This window comes from Drosophila simulans, chromosome X (assembly GCF_016746395.2).
Source record: "Drosophila simulans strain w501 chromosome X, Prin_Dsim_3.1, whole genome shotgun sequence".
In the NCBI taxonomy this organism is placed as follows: Eukaryota; Metazoa; Arthropoda; class Insecta; order Diptera; family Drosophilidae; genus Drosophila; species Drosophila simulans.
This window is the reverse complement of record NC_052525.2, coordinates 15,929,365-15,947,979: the sequence shown is the minus strand read 5'-3', so window position 1 is coordinate 15,947,979 and position 18,615 is coordinate 15,929,365. Positions and strand designations below refer to the sequence as shown.

The following is an 18,615-nucleotide window of genomic DNA, read 5'->3' as shown; positions in this document are numbered from 1 at the left end:
CCGTAGGTAACCCACCCACTCTCCAACTAGCAGCGAGAATTCCCAAAGGATGACGTACGACGGGTCACTGGGAAGCACTTTCTGGTGCGGGGGCTAAGCAGGCTCTATTAATATGCTTTTTTATGGCCAGCCACGGTGAAAGAAAATTGATCGCTGGATATGGGGGAGCGGGACACAATGTAGTGGGAAATGGGAAGTGGGCCAGGTGAAGCTAATTTACAAAATGTGTAATAAACTTGGCCCGGTCGCAGCTTTATTTATTTTAGTACCTATGCTTGGGGGCATATGTCAAAGTTCGCATTCATTTGGGCTTTTTATGGCATACAAGCATACCTTTCATTCATACAAACACACACACACGCACACTCACTCGTTTGATTTACCTTAATTGCTTTGTAAAGAACAACGAACGAATAATGAACCCACAACATTTGTAATTATATCGAATGCAATCGAATCAAATCGAATCGAGGCAAATTCTATAAATAAACTGAATAAACTAATTGCATGCCTATAGCACTCTAATTACTAATACTCGATGACATTCTGTGTGTATATCCGTATCTGTATCTCAACCTGTATCTGCTGCCCCAACAAATCAACGATCTATACCCGAACCGCAGTTATGTGACCATGGGTATAGATTTAGGTAATCTAGCAGCCCTGCGAACGTTTAGGGTGCTGCGAGCGCTTAAAACCGTAGCCATTGTGCCAGGTATGGAATCTGCATATGATAGGCATATTAACTTAATTATCGAAATTCGTATGCATTAATCGAATAAACACTATCCACCCGATAAAATATTCCACAAACAGGCTTGAAGACCATCGTCGGCGCCGTCATCGAATCGGTGAAGAATCTGCGCGATGTGATAATCCTGACCATGTTCTCCCTGTCGGTGTTCGCGTTGATGGGCCTACAGATCTACATGGGCGTGCTCACGCAGAAGTGCATCAAGAAGTTCCCGCTGGACGGCTCCTGGGGCAATCTGACCGACGAGAACTGGGACTATCACAATCGCAATAGCTCCAATTGGTACTCCGAGGACGAGGGCATCTCATTTCCGTTGTGCGGCAATATATCCGGTGCGGGGTAAGTGCATTATCGATTGCATCCGATATGGATATCCTATGCTGCATAGCTGCGTTTATCGATTATAAACTCTGTTGTGATCTATCTACTTTCCATGCGATCCCATTCGATACCAGGCAATGCGACGACGACTACGTGTGCCTGCAGGGGTTTGGTCCGAATCCGAATTACGGCTACACCAGCTTCGATTCGTTCGGATGGGCTTTCCTGTCCGCCTTCCGGCTGATGACACAGGACTTCTGGGAGGACCTGTACCAGCTGGTGTTGCGCGCCGCCGGACCATGGCACATGCTGTTCTTTATAGTCATCATCTTCCTAGGTTCATTCTATCTTGTGAATTTGATTTTGGCCATTGTTGCCATGTCGTATGACGAATTGCAAAAGAAGGCCGAAGAAGAAGAGGCTGCCGAAGAGGAGGCGATACGTGTAAGTAGACACCCAGACCAACTGCCCCAGACAACTGCAACAGCAACAGCAACTGCAGCTGCAACTGCCACTGCAACTGCAGCAGCAAGTGCTACGCAGTGGGACAAGAACAGACAACAGTACAGTACAGAACCACTAACTACTACCATACCGTACTAAGTACCATACACAACTAGCACAGTTGTGGTAGATAATTTCAATTTCGATTGTTGCCGGAACTCGATCGAATATTGAGAATATCTACCCGTACCAATGACTCGAATACAGCAGCAACCACAACAGACTTGCTTTTTTCTTTTGTATGTACCATGTGAATATGAATATCAATATCAATATGAATATCAATATCAATATCAATATCAATATGATTATGAGTATGAATATGAATTTGAGTCGACTACTCGTATGTATATCGTGTATCGTATATCGTATGCCCTAATATCGTATGCTTTAGCTAACTGTCTATGAAACTTAATCAACTAATCAACTTAAAACTATCGCAACATCTTATCAAAACTACTCTGTCTATCCTGTACTTTTCAATCATTGTGTATAAAGTGTCGAGCTCGGTTCCGTCCGATACTGTCATCCAGTAACTGTTATAGGACCTGGTCCTAATCACGAACCATTTAGCTTTCAAAGTTCCTGGAACTTGCCCTTTTCTATCTCTCCATGTATACTTATATATTTTATCTTGTATGTAAACTCTTTGGAGATATACTCGTACTTACTTATGATTTTAGTGCACCATTAGTTCCGATCCTGTCACTAGTCACAAACGATTAACGGAAATAACAAAAGAAGAAATCAAATTACTCACAACCTATACTTACTATCTCTCTCTCTCTATATATATAAATATCTATATAAATATGTATCGAATAAGTTCCACCCCTATATCCAAAATCCTGACCCCTCGACCCATCCCATACCGAAACAAAAACTAAACCGACCCAGCACAGCACCTTACTGTATGATTTCATTTGATCTGTGTACTTATGTATCAACCATAACCGATCAAAGTAGTGTCGTAGTTTTGCTTTTCGTAATGTACCAAACTCCGAACCCCCATTGAGAAGTCCCATTCCTACCCTCAAATAGCCCCAAATCCAATCCTCCGGATGTGTGAGATTGCGGAGTGATGGGACTGTACATAATCGCTAATTGCCATACACAATTGTTGTAGGAAGCGGAAGAAGCTGCCGCCGCCAAAGCGGCCAAGCTGGAGGAGCGGGCCAATGCGCAGGCTCAGGCAGCAGCGGATGCGGCTGCCGCCGAAGAGGCTGCACTGCATCCGGAAATGGCCAAGAGTCCGACGTATTCTTGCATCAGCTATGAGCTATTTGTTGGCGGCGAGAAGGGCAACGATGACAACAACAAAGAGAAGATGTCCATTCGGAGCGTCGAGGTGGAGTCGGAGTCGGTGAGCGTTATACAAAGACAACCAGCACCTACCACAGCACACCAAGCTACCAAAGTTCGTAAAGTGAGCACGGTAAGTATTCCGAGCGCAGGCGCAGCATTTTTCTTTACCTTCCTTTCCATTCCAGTCTTTTGTGTTCCGTTCCATTCCGTAACGTTCCGTTTCGTTCCCTTCTTTTCAGTTTGATTCCATTTGACGAGTTTCCGTTTCCGTTTCCGTGTTCGTTTCGTTTATCGTTCTCCATACAAATCCTATTCGTTTCGATACTGCTTTCCGTTTCTTTCGTTTCCGTTTAGCTTTTTGCGTTTTGGGCTCTACTGTACCCAATGTCGTTAGACCTAGATGTGTTAACTGTACTTGAATTGTGTTTGGTTGGCCCGACGGGCCACCGATTATTATATACATACATATATGCATATGTGTTGGCTTGAGTTGCTTTTGGCCTCGGTTAGGTTGCTTTTCCGTTGCGTTTTCGTTATTCTAATCGACTCCCCTGCAAGGGTCTTGTCTTCCGATCGCTGCCTATCGATCACCGATCACTGGGCTCCACTTTCAGCTTGCGTTGCAGCTTCGAGTCCCTCCAAGAGCTATCGACTAATCGCGTCGCCGCTACCGATAAAGTTAGAGCTACAGTAAAAGCTACAGTTATAGTAACCGTTACCGCTATCGTTACATTGCCATTGCATTGTTATCGAACCTGAGTTCCAGTTGTCGCCTATCATTTTGTATCGTTTCTCGTCGATTTTCTTTGGATTAGTTTGATAATTTTGTTAGATCTCTCCCTTTTTTGATTGGATCGTACATTTCGTGCCTTATATGCTGTATAAATTTACCCGTATGATCATGCAACTAGATATTGAATCCTTTCATACCTGTATATGGATATAGTGTTAGTGCGTGTCGATATGTATGTATGTTCTTTGACCTTTTTACCTATCTATCTCTATCTATCTATAACTATATCTCTTACTCAAACTCTTAAATTATTTTTCTGTTTTAGTTTTCCACTATCATTTCCGTTCGTTTTGTGCATGCGAGTGCCTGTGTGTGCGTGAGTGTCGGCGGGATATACATAGATTCCCAGACAGTTTTCCAGTTCTATTGTAGGAGCTTTTGACAATGATTTTCCATTTGCCTAGCTTCAAATTTGTATTTGTTTTGAGTTGTGTCCTTACTTTCCACTGATTTCTTAATTTTCCTTATCATTTCGATTCGTTTCGATTTTGGGTCATTGCTCGGAATGCTTTAGGTAACATCAAAAACTCCTTATCAAAGTATATACATATGTTATGGATGCTTTGACAATTGGCTTCGTACCGCATTCTGCAACGCTAACGGAACCAATAAAAATCATAGGCTTCAGATTCGTCAGCTTGGCTTGACTATTGGACCTGCGCTTAAAGGCTTTGAACCCATATAAAAACCACTGCGCTTTTTCGGTTTTTGATTTGACTTCATTTTCGACTATTGTTTTGGATTCGATTTCGGTTGAGTACATACTGTTCTCGATCGCTGGCCATAGCCACCGATCAATGGTTTCTTTGAGTTGATGTTGAGTTCCTGTTCCGATATTTCGTTTAATGTTCCGTTTTGATATTTGTTGATATATTGTACGATAGAGTTTCGGATTTGATAATTTCTGTGGCTGCATAACCATTGCATGCATTGATCGAACGTTACATTTCCCGTTATAGCATCTATAAATGTATAACAATTATAACAGTTGACACACGCCACAATCGACTTCCGAAAATTAGAATCCATTGATTGGAGAAAGTTGCCACTTGTGCTCGTAGCACCAGATTGAATAGAATTAAATTGAATCAAAACGAATCGAGTCCAATCGACCAGTGTACCTATCGGGCGAGCGATAACCAATTGCGATAACCATAGATTTTTCTCTTCATCGCTATGCTAGTTATGTACCTCTCACGAAACACGGATTTTTTGGCAAATGGCAAGCGATTGCTTTTCAGCACAGCTACACTTACACAAAACACGCGCGCAATTGGAGGATCTCTGCGATAACCGATAGCCAATAACCGATAGTAAGCGGTTCCCTTTATCGAGCAGCTAACGCTCAGGTGCTGAACATAAAGTTTTCGGCTTTTCCGTTTAAGTTATGAGCCCGCTAACACAGCAATGAACCGCCTTGAATACCTAAGATAATGAAAACACTATTTCACACGATATTAACCTAACCGATATACTGATTGATAACTCGCTATTGCTATCTCGCTCTCGCTCGCTCGCTAGCTCGTTCTAACCAACCATCAATTTTGCTCAGGGCAGCCTCAGATAGTTTTCGATGAGAGCAGAAACTATTTGGGATTGACCGTTGATCGTATAACGATAAGTCCCCAGTTGCCTCAGGTAGGTTGCTCTCTCTCTCTCGCTCCTATTCTATTTCTCTCTCTCTCCCACACACACACACTCTTTCTCTCTCCAACTTTCTCTCTGTCTGGCTCTGTTAAAACAACCAAAGCGAACTTACACAGACAAGAAACAAAACACGCGTACACACCCAAAAACCGAAATCAGTGTCTGATTAGGACTCAAGGCAGAGCCTGGTTCGATGAAATCCGTCTAGACATACCGTGTAGATGATATATATCCCCATTTTCGATCCGTTGGCCGCCCCCTTTGCCATGCCCCGCTGAGTATGCAACGAAAAAAGAGATCGAAAGCGCAGTAGAGTTGTGAATTGAAACTAGAAATGCATCCGTACGAAGTTTGGAAGAGATTTGCCTAGAGTTGATTGTAGAACTTACCGATTAACACTTGATTCTGATTTTGGATTGTTTTCGTTTTCATTATTGAGCCGGCTTTTCCGCCAATGGGACCGATTTTCCCGATCGACGTTTGTTCAAATCTTTTCGTTTCCCGTATTGTTCCATTGAAGTTTTCTCTTTTGTTGGTTGATATGATTCTTGATCTAAGAACTGTATAAGTATTTAACCCTGTTTGGAACATTTTAGTTATTTAGTTCTCCAACCCCGACCCTTAAATATTTAGCTAAACGAATCAACTTTTTAATCAAACGCTACGCTGAAGTAGAACCGAAATCACAACACAAATTTAAAACTCAAATCAACCGTTCACCAAACTACAAAATGTAAAATAGTTGCTAACTTATCATGTTAAAAGGAACACATACATAATATTAACACAATATGACACATACAGAAACACACTCACACACAAAACACACGCGTATTCTCACAACTAAACGCTCCAAGTAATAACTTTTCCTTTAAATCGTAGACAACAAAACCAAATAATTTATGCCAAACCCCAAAAAAACGTTTTTGTACAAAATATAAATATACATTTATCCATAGATAATAAAATCGCAATCGAGGAATATATATATTTTATTTGATTCATTTTTCTTTTTCTTCTTCTATTTATACTTTGTTTGTACAACAAATGAAAAATGAAAACGAACCGAAAATAAAAAACAAACTTAGACATCCTTATCCTTACCTGGTTCACCGTTTAACATACGCAGGGGATCACGTAGTTCTCACAAGGTAAGCGCCCAACACACACACACACACACACACACACTCGAACGCTCCACACCCACTGACACCGCACACAGATACACCGTCCACTAACACAGACACGGATTTGCGTTACACACATACACACACACCCCGCATCGGCGGCCATGCGGATCTTTGATCCGAAACCGTGGAATTGGCCATAGATCATCAGAGATCACAGTTCACAAATCACGAATCACAACAGCCACACTCGTCGATCATCTGAGACTGAAAGTCACCCGTCTTAGTCTTAGCCAAGTAATCGTATCTCGTAGGCAGTTGCTACCGTACAGCGTTTAGAACATAACATATATAGTTTTCGGATCGGTTTCCATTCCACACTGAAACGATGTCCTTCGATCATGAACTCCACATTTAAGCGACTAGTTAGCGTAGCATCTGTAATACCCGATCATCTTTGGATACGAGAGTCATATGTGGCACTAACCATATCGATAAGCTTTCGCATTTGCATTACCATAACATAGCCATAATCACATAGTCATGCTCACCTAATCGTCTATTACTGTCTACATGTTTTTATGGTTTTCTACTCTTCGATAATTGTGTTTCCTTGTTTGGCCTTGTTTTGTGTATCGCTGTATCTTCATATCCCTCAATATATATATACTGTTATATATGTATACTATCGTGCATATCCATCTATAACGTATAGTCGTCTAACTAACTGTACTGCTCTTAACTGTACTCGGTTGTAAGTGTGTCTGTCTCTGTGTACCTGTCCTCTGTACCTCCTCTGTACAACTGTACCATTGTACACTGTACACTGTACACACGATTAGCTTGATCTCAGCAGTGGGCTTCGAAGGGAACAGTTCTCGGCCGGATGTCACTCATCTCTCGGTCACTGTTACGCGGTCACTGCCACAATCGCAACCACTGTCACCGCTCACTGTCACTGTCACAATCACCCTCACTGTCATGTCTCGATGTGCATTCTTATGATCGTTTTGCCCTTTGATTTCTTATCTTACCAGTCTTATTTGTTTTAATTTTTTTAGTTATCTGTACGTACTACGTCTATGTATACGCAAAACCACAAAAAATAACAAAGCAACCAATGAAACCAGTAAACTCTTTGTAGTCTGACTGTGGTCCGTTCTCATTCTACTTTCCTTACCAAATAAAATATTAATTAATATACGAAATCAGCTCAGATCACGCAATCTGAACTGATTTAGTGGCCAGATCATTTGATTCGTTCTTCCGCTCTTGATTTATTATTGTTGTCTATAATTGCTCATTTCAATCACATCGATAACGAGTCTAATATGGCGAAGAATACCCAGCGTCATAACTCTCACCACTCTCGGCAAATACCACCTAATACCTACTCCTACTACTGCTCTCTGCTGTATAACTACTTTGTAATAACTCTAATTACGACTATATATCAATATATATGAATATATATAATATACAATGCTGTGTGCCTTCACTGAATGCGCGAGTGGGTGCGTGTGTGTGCGAGTGTGCAAGTGGATGCCAGAGGGCCAAAGCAGATGAACTAACCAAACCCAATTCCATATCCATGTAACCATGTCCAGTACACGATACGGAACGGACGTGGCCGCTTTGGTATACCCGGTAGCGATCGTAAGCCATTGGTATTGTCAACATATCAGGATGCCCAGCAGCACTTGCCCTATGCCGACGACTCGAATGCCGTCACCCCGATGTCCGAAGAGAATGGGGCCATCATAGTGCCCGTGTATTATGGCAATCTAGGTTAGTTGATGCGCTGTTATGCCGCTTAAACGCCTGACTGTAAAATGATTTCCTTTCAGGCTCTCGGCACTCATCGTATACCTCGCATCAGTCCCGAATATCGTATACCTCACATGGCGATCTACTCGGCGGCATGGCCGTCATGGGCGTCAGCACAATGACCAAGGAGAGCAAATTACGCAACCGCAACACACGCAATCAATCAGTGGGCGCCACCAATGGCGGCACCACCTGTCTGGACACCAATCACAAGCTCGATCATCGCGACTACGTAAGCCTCTTTACTTCAGCTTACAGGCAATCGGTGTTTATCGATTTTAACAACCAATTATTTCGATAATTACAGGAAATTGGCCTGGAGTGCACGGACGAAGCTGGCAAGATTAAACATCATGACAATCCTTTTATCGAGCCCGTCCAGACACAAACGGTGGTTGACATGAAAGGTAGGATATAATCGAAATACACTCCTAATCAATATATGCTATAAGTATTATGTTTCAAAGGATATGTATTTCATCTTTGATTTTCTTTAAGCTAAAAGCGATTTCATATTTTATAAAGGTAATGCCTTTAAGTCTTTTCAATGCCTTACGGTTAAAGTGGATGGATGCAATATCTTCGATTATTCTTATTACACACACGATAACCCCCCATTGCGTTTTGCTCCTTTCAGATGTGATGGTCCTGAATGATATCATCGAACAGGCCGCTGGTCGGCACAGTCGGGCAAGCGATCGCGGTGGTAAGTGGATTGATACAAGCTTACCGATGTCTGTAATTGTTTACTATCGATTAATCTCCATTCCGTTCATTCTGTACATTCTTGCATCCTAATCGATATCGATCGTCGTCTCTTTTGTGTTAACCTTACATGTGCATTGTTCGCTTTGGTTTCCGTTTCCGTTTCCTGTTTCGTTATCATGTAAATACAATACTGTAAAAACAGCCTTGCGAGAGCGCGGGGAATAAAGATTGCCAGTCGATTTTCCCCGACAATCTCTTCTCTTTTAAACAATTTAAATTTTTGGCTTTACAAAAAAACAGCATAATAGCTTAAGATCATCTCCAGACCAATTTCTTAAAACAAAATAAAAATAAATAACAAATGGAGTGACAGTTTCATTGAGCTGGCCATCATGGCTGTTCCGACAAATATTTAATTAAATTTGCCCTCATATTTTATGCATTTCATTTTGCATTTTGATTGCGGTCTTGTTTTGATTTTATCGGTTCGCATGCGTTTTGTGACCCCGCCTGGCCGAGTCCTTCGGCCGGTTGATTGATTGGTTGAATGGCTGATGGCTGAAGCGAATGTGCCAGTGGGTCCTGCTCCTAGAGCTCGCATGCGGCCTGCATCCTGTGCATCCCGTGCATCCCTCGATTGATAACTGATAGCCGATAACCAATAACCGATATCCCCATTTCCGTCGGCGAAGAGCGAACGATTCGTTTCTTTTGTTTATATATATTTCACCCATTGCATTATCCTTTGTGTTCTGTTCTGCATTCTAACTCTTCTCTCGCGTGCATACCTATATATATATATTTTAATAATTTTAATTTCTCTTTTACATTCCTCTGTTCTAAGCTGAACAAAAACAAGCAAAACTTATTTTATATATATACTTATGCATATGTATCCAAACATATATATATATATACTCCAATGAATGACTTCTTTGACTCGTCCATTTTATTTAATGCCGTTGATGCTAACAGAAGAAAGCGAACAAGCAAAAATGACAAAACCAATACAACAAATGTTTAAAAGCAAACAAAAACAACAGTCCGTTCGAAAACTTTAAAAAATGCAGTTAGCAAGCCACACTCACACAGCCAAACAGCCACACACCCATATATAATTAGAGTTATTTCCTCACACACACATATACACACGCGTACTGCGGGAGAGCAAGGCGCTCTCTAAAAAGCCTTTCTCCGCTTTCTCTCAGAAACTTAAAGCATTCGCATTTCGCACGCTGCCGCTGCCGCTCTCACCCACACACGGACACTTAACACACACACACACACACACTGAGCAGCCGGAGAGGTGACGAAATCTCCTTTCCTGCCAGTCACGACAGTGTTTCGTCACGAAGGCTGCTCCTTCGAGAGGCTCAATTTGACAAAAACTTTCAAAAAGACTTTTATAAAATTCAAGTAAATCGCAAAATTCGATTTTCTTCCCTTGTTGGTTACAATGCTAAATGTTTTACCTTTCGTTACCTATTTATTTTAGTGCATGCCTAAACTAGATACTTGTATATTTTGAATACTTTAGAAAACTGCCTAACTAGATAAATATATTTTTTACGTACATTTTGTCATATTTGGTAGTTATTTTGAATTTTGGCCTAATAAAATGCGTAAGAAACAACGGTAAATTTGCTAATACTAGAGCATGCTTTTGTTGATCAGTTCGTAGTTCATTATTTAGTACAATCACATTCACAATTATCCAATGATTTCATGATTATAAACAATATGCTTAGAACTAATCTAACTGGTAATTGAAGCGCCGAACAACGATTGTATTGGAATATGATTCGAGTAGTATTTAATTTGTGACTTTTCAGAGTATCCGTATAGATTCCGAAATCAACTATCCCAGCCAAGAGTCAAAATGTAGTTAGTTATCAGAACTAGTAGCATATAATTAGAATTCGTTCAGATTTTAGTAGAAAAGTGTAAACATCGATTAGCCGAATACCAAATTGTCGTTAAAATCTGCGGGTGTCGAAGTAAAGATATTCCTAATGTAAAGAAGACAGAAGTTCAAAACATATTAATTTCCATGTAGTAACTTTACAATTATTTAATTATTCAAAAAGCTGAATAATAATTATTTTAAGGATAGTATATTTTTTATATAGGTCTTACCTTATATTGATAGCTTGCCAGCTCTAGACATGAATATCTATCATCTACGGATAAGTAGTTCAGTTTAATAAATACCTATATAGTACCTATAAAATTGAATAAAATTTGCAATTCTACCTACAAACTTTTCGTTTTCGCAATGTGCAATCTGCAAAGCAAGAATTGAGCATCAATATCTCAAAGCCAAAGCCTCTCTTTCACACAAGACACAAACTTTGAACCGTTTGAACCGCTTAACGAATAATATCCAATGCAATGAGCTTCAACAAACAAAAACAGCAATACAAGAAAAAAAATAAATTAAAAACAAAAAAAAAGAAAAGAATGAAAACTATCTAAAGTAAACGCAATCTGGCTGAGTCAAAGTTGGTCAAATCACCACTAATAACAAATTTTTGTATGGTTCAGTCTCCGTTTACTATTTCCCAACAGAGGACGATGACGAGGATGGGCCGACGTTCAAAGACAAGGCACTCGAAGTGATCCTCAAAGGCATCGATGTGTTTTGTGTGTGGGACTGTTGCTGGGTTTGGTTGAAATTTCAGGAGTGGGTATCGCTCATCGTCTTCGATCCCTTCGTCGAGCTCTTCATCACGCTGTGCATTGTGGTCAACACGATGTTCATGGCGATGGATCACCACGATATGAACAAGGAGATGGAGCGCGTGCTCAAGAGTGGCAACTATGTGAGTACTATCTGACATCCCATCACCTCATCACATACTCGTATGATGCCTACAACATCCATCTATTCCTGCAGTTCTTCACGGCCACCTTTGCCATCGAGGCCACCATGAAGCTGATGGCCATGAGCCCCAAGTACTATTTCCAGGAGGGCTGGAACATCTTCGACTTCATCATCGTGGCCCTATCGCTGCTGGAACTCGGACTGGAGGGTGTCCAGGGTCTGTCCGTCTTGCGTTCCTTTCGATTGGTAAGTTTCGTTTTGCTGTTGCAACTTTATTAGTCTAGTCCTAAGTTAGTTGTAAGTTACTGCGACTTTAATCTCTCAATTTAGCAGGCAAAACTGTCGTGATATGCGCGCTAATCGAATCGTAATTAACTCGTACTCGTGCTCGTATAAAACACCCTTTTCCTTTCCTTTTGACCCGCCAATTTGCAGCTGCGTGTTTTCAAGCTGGCCAAATCCTGGCCGACGCTGAATTTGCTCATATCGATTATGGGCCGCACTGTCGGCGCCCTCGGCAATCTGACCTTCGTCCTGTGCATTATTATCTTCATATTCGCGGTCATGGGCATGCAGCTGTTTGGCAAGAACTACACAGGTACTTTAGGAGAACCTCCAGAGCCACCTCCAGAACCTCCTGATCCCAAACCAGATCCATCTATCCACTCCCACAACCAAAATCGATAACCAAAGGCCTCGAATTCTAAAAGCAAAGTTCTAGCGTGCAATGAAACTATTTTCTTAGTGCAACCTTTCTCCAACTTTTTGCCTCCAACTTTTTCAACTTACATACGTTTTTTGACTCTTAATGCTCCTAACTCTATACTAATTCCTAGCTATAGTCTTGAAAAATACACCTACGTAAGACCAAGAATTCGCCAAATCCGAGAACACGTTTAGAGAGCCACGCTTTGGGCACGGTTTCATCTTGAGTTTACCACACTTCAGTTTGATTTTAGCCTATATTTTAACGATTCTGCTTTTGCTGCCAATCAAAAACTAATCAAGAAATTATAGCGGAAAATCATGCCCGGACTATGTCTGCTTTACCACTTTTTCCTAGACAGATCCTTAACGCATTTTAAGCGAATGTTACGCTATAAGACTCCTTTTATAGGACCGGAAATGAACTAATCCTAAGTAAGAACGATATAACGTGTATACATATTTAGCAAGTACTTAAGCGTTTATGGGGTTCAAGTATCATTGATATTTGACTTTAATCTTTAAATCGATTGTTTTTTGGATTAATTCTATATAACCTTAATACGACTTTTTTCCACTATATTTTCCTAATGCTTTGCCCGGCTTTCAAAACAAAACCAATCAAATCAAATCAAATCCTAACTAAATAAACAACATAATCGATAAACCGATCTAATTGAATCAACTTCCCATACACCAATTGAACTGTGAATGATCCCCAAAAATAAATCGAATCGAATCGAATCGAAATCAATTCGCTAACTGCAGCTGCGTGTATTTAAACTGGCCAAGTCTTGGCCCACACTTAATTTACTCATTTCGATTATGGGACGCACCATGGGCGCTTTGGGTAATCTGACATTTGTACTTTGCATTATCATCTTCATCTTTGCGGTGATGGGAATGCAACTGTTCGGAAAGAATTATCATGGTAAGTGCAAGATCGATCGCATCCCCAACTATCATACCAGACTTAATTCGATTTGTGTGTTATGTGTATTATGTGTGTTTCTGTTCACTAAGTGTACGTATTCGTGTCTATGTGTCCTGGGAACCATTGTACTCCCAATTTATTTAGACCCACCTGTCTGTATGTACTGCTACTGCGTTTGTGTTTGTGTTCACCAAACTGGGCGGAATCCAAGTGGATTGGGACAACTTAAGGCTATGCCATCCGTTTGGATTCCCTCGAGACATATATAACCATGCTACCTTATAATTTGATCCACACCCACATTGAGTATTCGTTACTATTGCGGCCTGCTTAGCTCACCAGTCCGTGTATCCGAATCAGAACCCGAATAAAACCGAGCCCCATCCTAAGCAATCCAGCATAGTCGACATCTAGCGACTATAAGTATGGTTTATGATTTACTTGGAGCTCAAGATCTTTGGATCGTTGAGTGGCCGTGTCCTCCGTAAGTACTCCCTGCCAGCGAAAGTGCGGCAACTAACTTTTCTCCTAGCTAATTTACTCCAAGCTCGTCTATTTGATTTTTTCCTTCCTAAGCATTTTGTATATGCGATCGCAAGCGTAAACTTTGTATAGCTACACACTTTCGTAGCTCTAGCCTGAAGAAATCGATAAAATCAAATGATGTTGATGCAGATGAGGCGGTTAACTCTTTCTTTTTCATTTTGTGTACGATTTTACTGGCATTTTAACTTGTAACACACACCGTTTTTTGTGAGTGCCCGCTGCGCTGAACACCGTTTGCACACGCTTTTGTATGTGGCTTGACACCAAATCAAACTAAAACCAATAAAAATCAAATAAAATATTGAACACCAATTGAAACTGTGTCCAAATATCCCCAAACATAAACTAAACTCTCAGCAAACAGTGCGATCTATTGCTAATCTATGCCAAACCATCGACAGATCACAAGGACCGCTTTCCGGATGGCGATCTGCCGCGCTGGAACTTCACCGACTTTATGCACAGCTTCATGATCGTGTTCCGGGTGCTATGCGGAGAATGGATCGAGTCCATGTGGGACTGCATGTACGTGGGCGACGTCTCGTGCATTCCCTTCTTCTTGGCCACCGTTGTCATCGGCAATCTTGTGGTGAGTACTCTTATCGAGCACATATCCCTGTGAAAGGATAATGCTGACTTATCGCCTAACCATGGCCTAAAGCAGATGTAGATAACTAATTGTGGTCGTATGTTTGCAGGTACTTAACCTTTTCTTAGCCTTGCTTTTGTCCAATTTTGGCTCATCTAGCTTATCAGCGCCGACTGCCGATAACGATACGAATAAAATAGCCGAGGCCTTCAATCGAATTGGCCGATTTAAAAGTTGGGTTAAGCGTAATATTGCTGATTGTTTCAAGTTAATACGTAACAAATTGACAAATCAAATAAGTGATCAACCATCAGGTGAGAGGACCAACCAGATCAGTTGGATTTGGAGCGAAGGTTTTTATCCACTTGTTTTCCAATTACTAAACTACTTTTAATTATATGATACTCGTAATACTCGTATATTGCCAACGATATAATTGCGTATACCGTTAACGTTAACTTCAACTCACTATTGGCCAGTAATTGAATTGCGTAATCGATCTAAAACCAAATATCAGTATCTAAATCAATTGCAAATACCAAAAATCAAATCAAACCCGATTCGCATTCTGTATACTAATTGTAAAAGGAGAAATCCCCAAAACTAAAAATACGTTCTTAGCTGACAATTTGCAAATTCTCTTTAGTTAGTTTCAAGTATACCTCTCCCCCCGCCCTCTAGACCTAGACCTAGACCTTTAACCTCGACCTCAGCCTCAGCCTCAGACTCAGCCATTTAAGCCACTCACCAGAACATGTATCTGTAAAGCGAAAAAGTCTCATCCTGGTATTCATGTCGATCGAGAGATTGCTTCCATTTCTTTGGTTTGTTTGTATCGGTTCCCGTTCGATTTGAACCTAAGTGTTGTTGTTCTTCAGCCGGTCACTGATCCTCTGAACTCTGACCTCAGACCTCAGACCTCTGACCTCAGACCTCCTCTGACCAATGTGAGTCGCACTGAGGGAACTGTGCCGTGCCGTGCCATTTCCGATCACATCATACCCAACAAACAACTAAAACAAATCGTAACCGTAACCGTAACCGTCATAATCTTTAGCATTACTTAGATAGTCTGTATTTAGCTGAACCGAAAGTAACAGTATCAGTACCAGTAATCCAAAAACCAAGTATATTGTACTCTTATGCGTATTTTCCTTAGATACATATTATTCAAGTTTCTAAACATTTTATAAACTAGTTTGATCCTCGTCGTCAATACTGTTAGCAATTGAATATTTATGACTTTGGTTGAGTTCTTTGAATCTAGCTTAAAATTAGTAAGCCTTGTTTTACCTCACCCTTTTGAGTTCGGACCTAGGTTAATGGTTTTGGTTTCACAACAACCACTTCCCCACATCCTTGTACATTTGCATTTTCAATATTCCTCGCTGGCATCGCAAGCGGAGATTAATTGGCCGAGCCGAAACGAAAAAGATTTCAATATTTCGAATAAAAAGCAACTCCCACATGGCAAATTGAATTATGTGTCTAGCTGACATTACCGAAAATGAAACATAAATAAGCGAAAACAGTATTAGACTCGCATTGTAATGTGGAATTATATAAATTGAAAGTAAAACAGTGGATTTGATCCTTCATAGTGTTATGAACTTTTCTTACTCTCGTTATTCGAATTTTTATTTGTTCGATTTACTGTCTGTGTATTAGTAATATGTATGGATTTTTGTTTAAACCTTAGCAACTCGAATCATCCGTCACCTTAAGTTGCATCCACTGACTGGCGCTCAGTGGTAACAGTATGTCTACACTGATGCCAGCCAGTGGAAACACTTTGATTATTTACGGCTCACCAGCTTATTCAATTAATTGCTCAGTTACGTTCATTAGTTGGCATCACTGGTGCGGGTGCGGTGGAAACGCCCTATCCGCCCACTGTTGCCGAGTAGTGGAATCACCTTAGTTCAATTCTCTACAGCGATGCGGCAAGCAGTGCACACAACGGACTGCTTGCCCATTGGTGCTGGCTAGTGGAAACGCCTTAGTTACGTTCTGCTCACTAGTTTATTGAGTTCATTGATCATTTTGCGATTTGTGTTGTTCGCTGTTGTGTTGTGAGCGTTCCACCTCCTCCGTTCGTTACCAGACACTAACATCAACCCAACCAATCACACGACACCTTAAACGAAACAAGATCCATTCAATGTGAGCCACTGACACCTCCACGAACCACTAAAACCACTCAAACGAACCGCGATGACGCTGATTAAGTGTGTGTTTTGTGTTCCTTTTCTGTGCCCTTATCGATTTAACAATTTGATCCCAAAATTAAGAATTAATCGTTATATCTATCTTCATTCTTTTCATTTAAAATGGCTTGTCATGATTTCCCATAAAACATCAAATTCTAAAATTCAAAAAATCAACCCAATTTTGAATCGGCCGACGTAACGAACAACGCTTAAACCAAATCGAATCTCGACTCATCCCAAATCGACTTTAACCAATTCAAATCAAATTGAAATTGAAAATTCAAATCAACCGAAACGATCGACAAACAACCAACAACAACAACAACAACTTTAATGCGAACGGCAACTGCTTGTATGAATTATGAATTCGTTTCGCTCTTTATGATTTCCCAACATCGATAATCGATAACCGATCAACAATCGTCATTGCCCATCCGTACAACTCAATAACAACATATATATCTATATAAATGCCATACCTCTGTTACGTTACATATGTATATATCGAACCGATTATGTAAACACACTATCTATAAACCTATTACGATCGAATATGGGATACGAAAGGCAAAGGCGTTTGTCGTTGTATATCTGCAGAGCATGGTGACAACGAACTGGAGCTGGGCCACGACGAGATCCTCGCCGACGGCCTCATCAAGAAGGGGATCAAGGAGCAGACGCAACTGGAGGTGGCCATCGGGGATGGCATGGAGTTCACGATACACGGCGACATGAAGAACAACAAGCCGAAGAAATCCAAATATCTAAATAACGCAACGGTAAATACAATCCTTTCGAGCGCGCATCGCAAGTTATCGAATTTGAACTTCAACTGGAACTTGAGCTTGTGTGCAATTTCCTTACTTTATTTCTTTTTTGTTGGTACTCGAGCTCAAGTGCGCAATATATTCTCCTATATATGTATTGATTTGTGATTACTAACCAACCCGATTCCCATACACTATTGAGTATTAATACAAGTACTGCCTCTACAACTCCTCCCAGATATACTTTGTTATCGAATATTTTATAGAACATTTTTGTGACGACAAGAAATTGATTTACATTATTTGTTTTGTTTCTCTTTTTCGTTCATTAAATTGACACAATTTATTCCTATTACATATAACTGTCTATATTCCACCACCCAATCACAAAAAAATGATAATACTAACCCAACTGAAAAAAAAACTAAAATAACGAAACACATGAACTAAAATCTCGCTACAAAAACAAAAAAAAAAACAAATACCAAAAATATCTATACCGATATATATAAATATATATATGTATAACTATAACTATAACTATACAGATGATTGGCAACTCAATTAACCACCAAGACAATAGACTGGAACACGAGCTAAACCATAGAGGTTTGTCCTTACAGGACGACGACACTGCCAGCATTAACTCATATGGTAGCCATAAGAATCGACCATTCAAGGACGAGAGCCACAAGGGCAGCGCCGAGACGATGGAGGGCGAGGAGAAGCGCGACGCCAGCAAGGAGGATTTAGGTCTCGACGAGGAACTGGACGAGGAGGGCGAATGCGAGGAGGGCCCGCTCGACGGTGATATCATTATTCATGCACACGACGAGGATATACTCGATGAATATCCAGCTGATTGCTGCCCCGATTCGTACTATAAGAAATTTCCGATCTTAGCCGGTGACGATGACTCGCCGTTCTGGCAAGGATGGGGCAATTTACGACTGAAAACTTTTCAATTAATTGAAAATAAATATTTTGAAACAGCTGTTATCACTATGATTTTAATGAGTAGCTTAGCTTTGGTAAGTCAACTACAAAATTAAAT

The 18,615-nt window shown here is 40.7% G+C and overlaps 1 protein-coding gene across 50 annotated transcripts in view; it reads left to right on the top strand.

Annotated features, from left to right (window-relative positions):
* Positions 1-18,615, top strand: part of LOC6726141 (sodium channel protein para) — a 64,323-nt gene that overhangs the window by 18,877 nt on the left and 26,831 nt on the right. For 3 of the 50 annotated variants that reach the window (XM_039297687.2, XM_039297686.2, XM_039297678.2), the window contains 16 exons: positions 624-715; positions 817-1,093; positions 1,210-1,519; positions 2,706-3,014; positions 6,413-6,475; positions 8,059-8,239; positions 8,299-8,510; positions 8,586-8,685; positions 8,916-8,984; positions 11,531-11,808; positions 11,883-12,056; positions 13,284-13,446; positions 14,397-14,584; positions 14,694-14,898; positions 17,392-17,573; positions 18,185-18,592. In XM_039297687.2, coding sequence (XP_039153621.1) covers positions 624-715; positions 817-1,093; positions 1,210-1,519; positions 2,706-3,014; positions 6,413-6,475; positions 8,059-8,239; positions 8,299-8,510; positions 8,586-8,685; positions 8,916-8,984; positions 11,531-11,808; positions 11,883-12,056; positions 13,284-13,446; positions 14,397-14,584; positions 14,694-14,898; positions 17,392-17,573; positions 18,185-18,592 — 3,211 coding nt within the window. Of the gene's footprint in view, positions 1-623; positions 716-816; positions 1,094-1,209; positions 1,520-2,705; positions 3,015-6,412; positions 6,476-8,058; positions 8,240-8,298; positions 8,511-8,585; positions 8,686-8,915; positions 8,985-11,530; positions 11,809-11,882; positions 12,057-12,245; positions 12,409-13,283; positions 13,447-14,396; positions 14,585-14,693; positions 14,938-17,361; positions 17,574-18,109; positions 18,593-18,615 lie in introns of all 50 variants that reach the window. The other 47 variants (XM_044923749.1, XM_039297676.2, XM_039297669.2 and 44 more) reach the window with 31 other exon arrangements.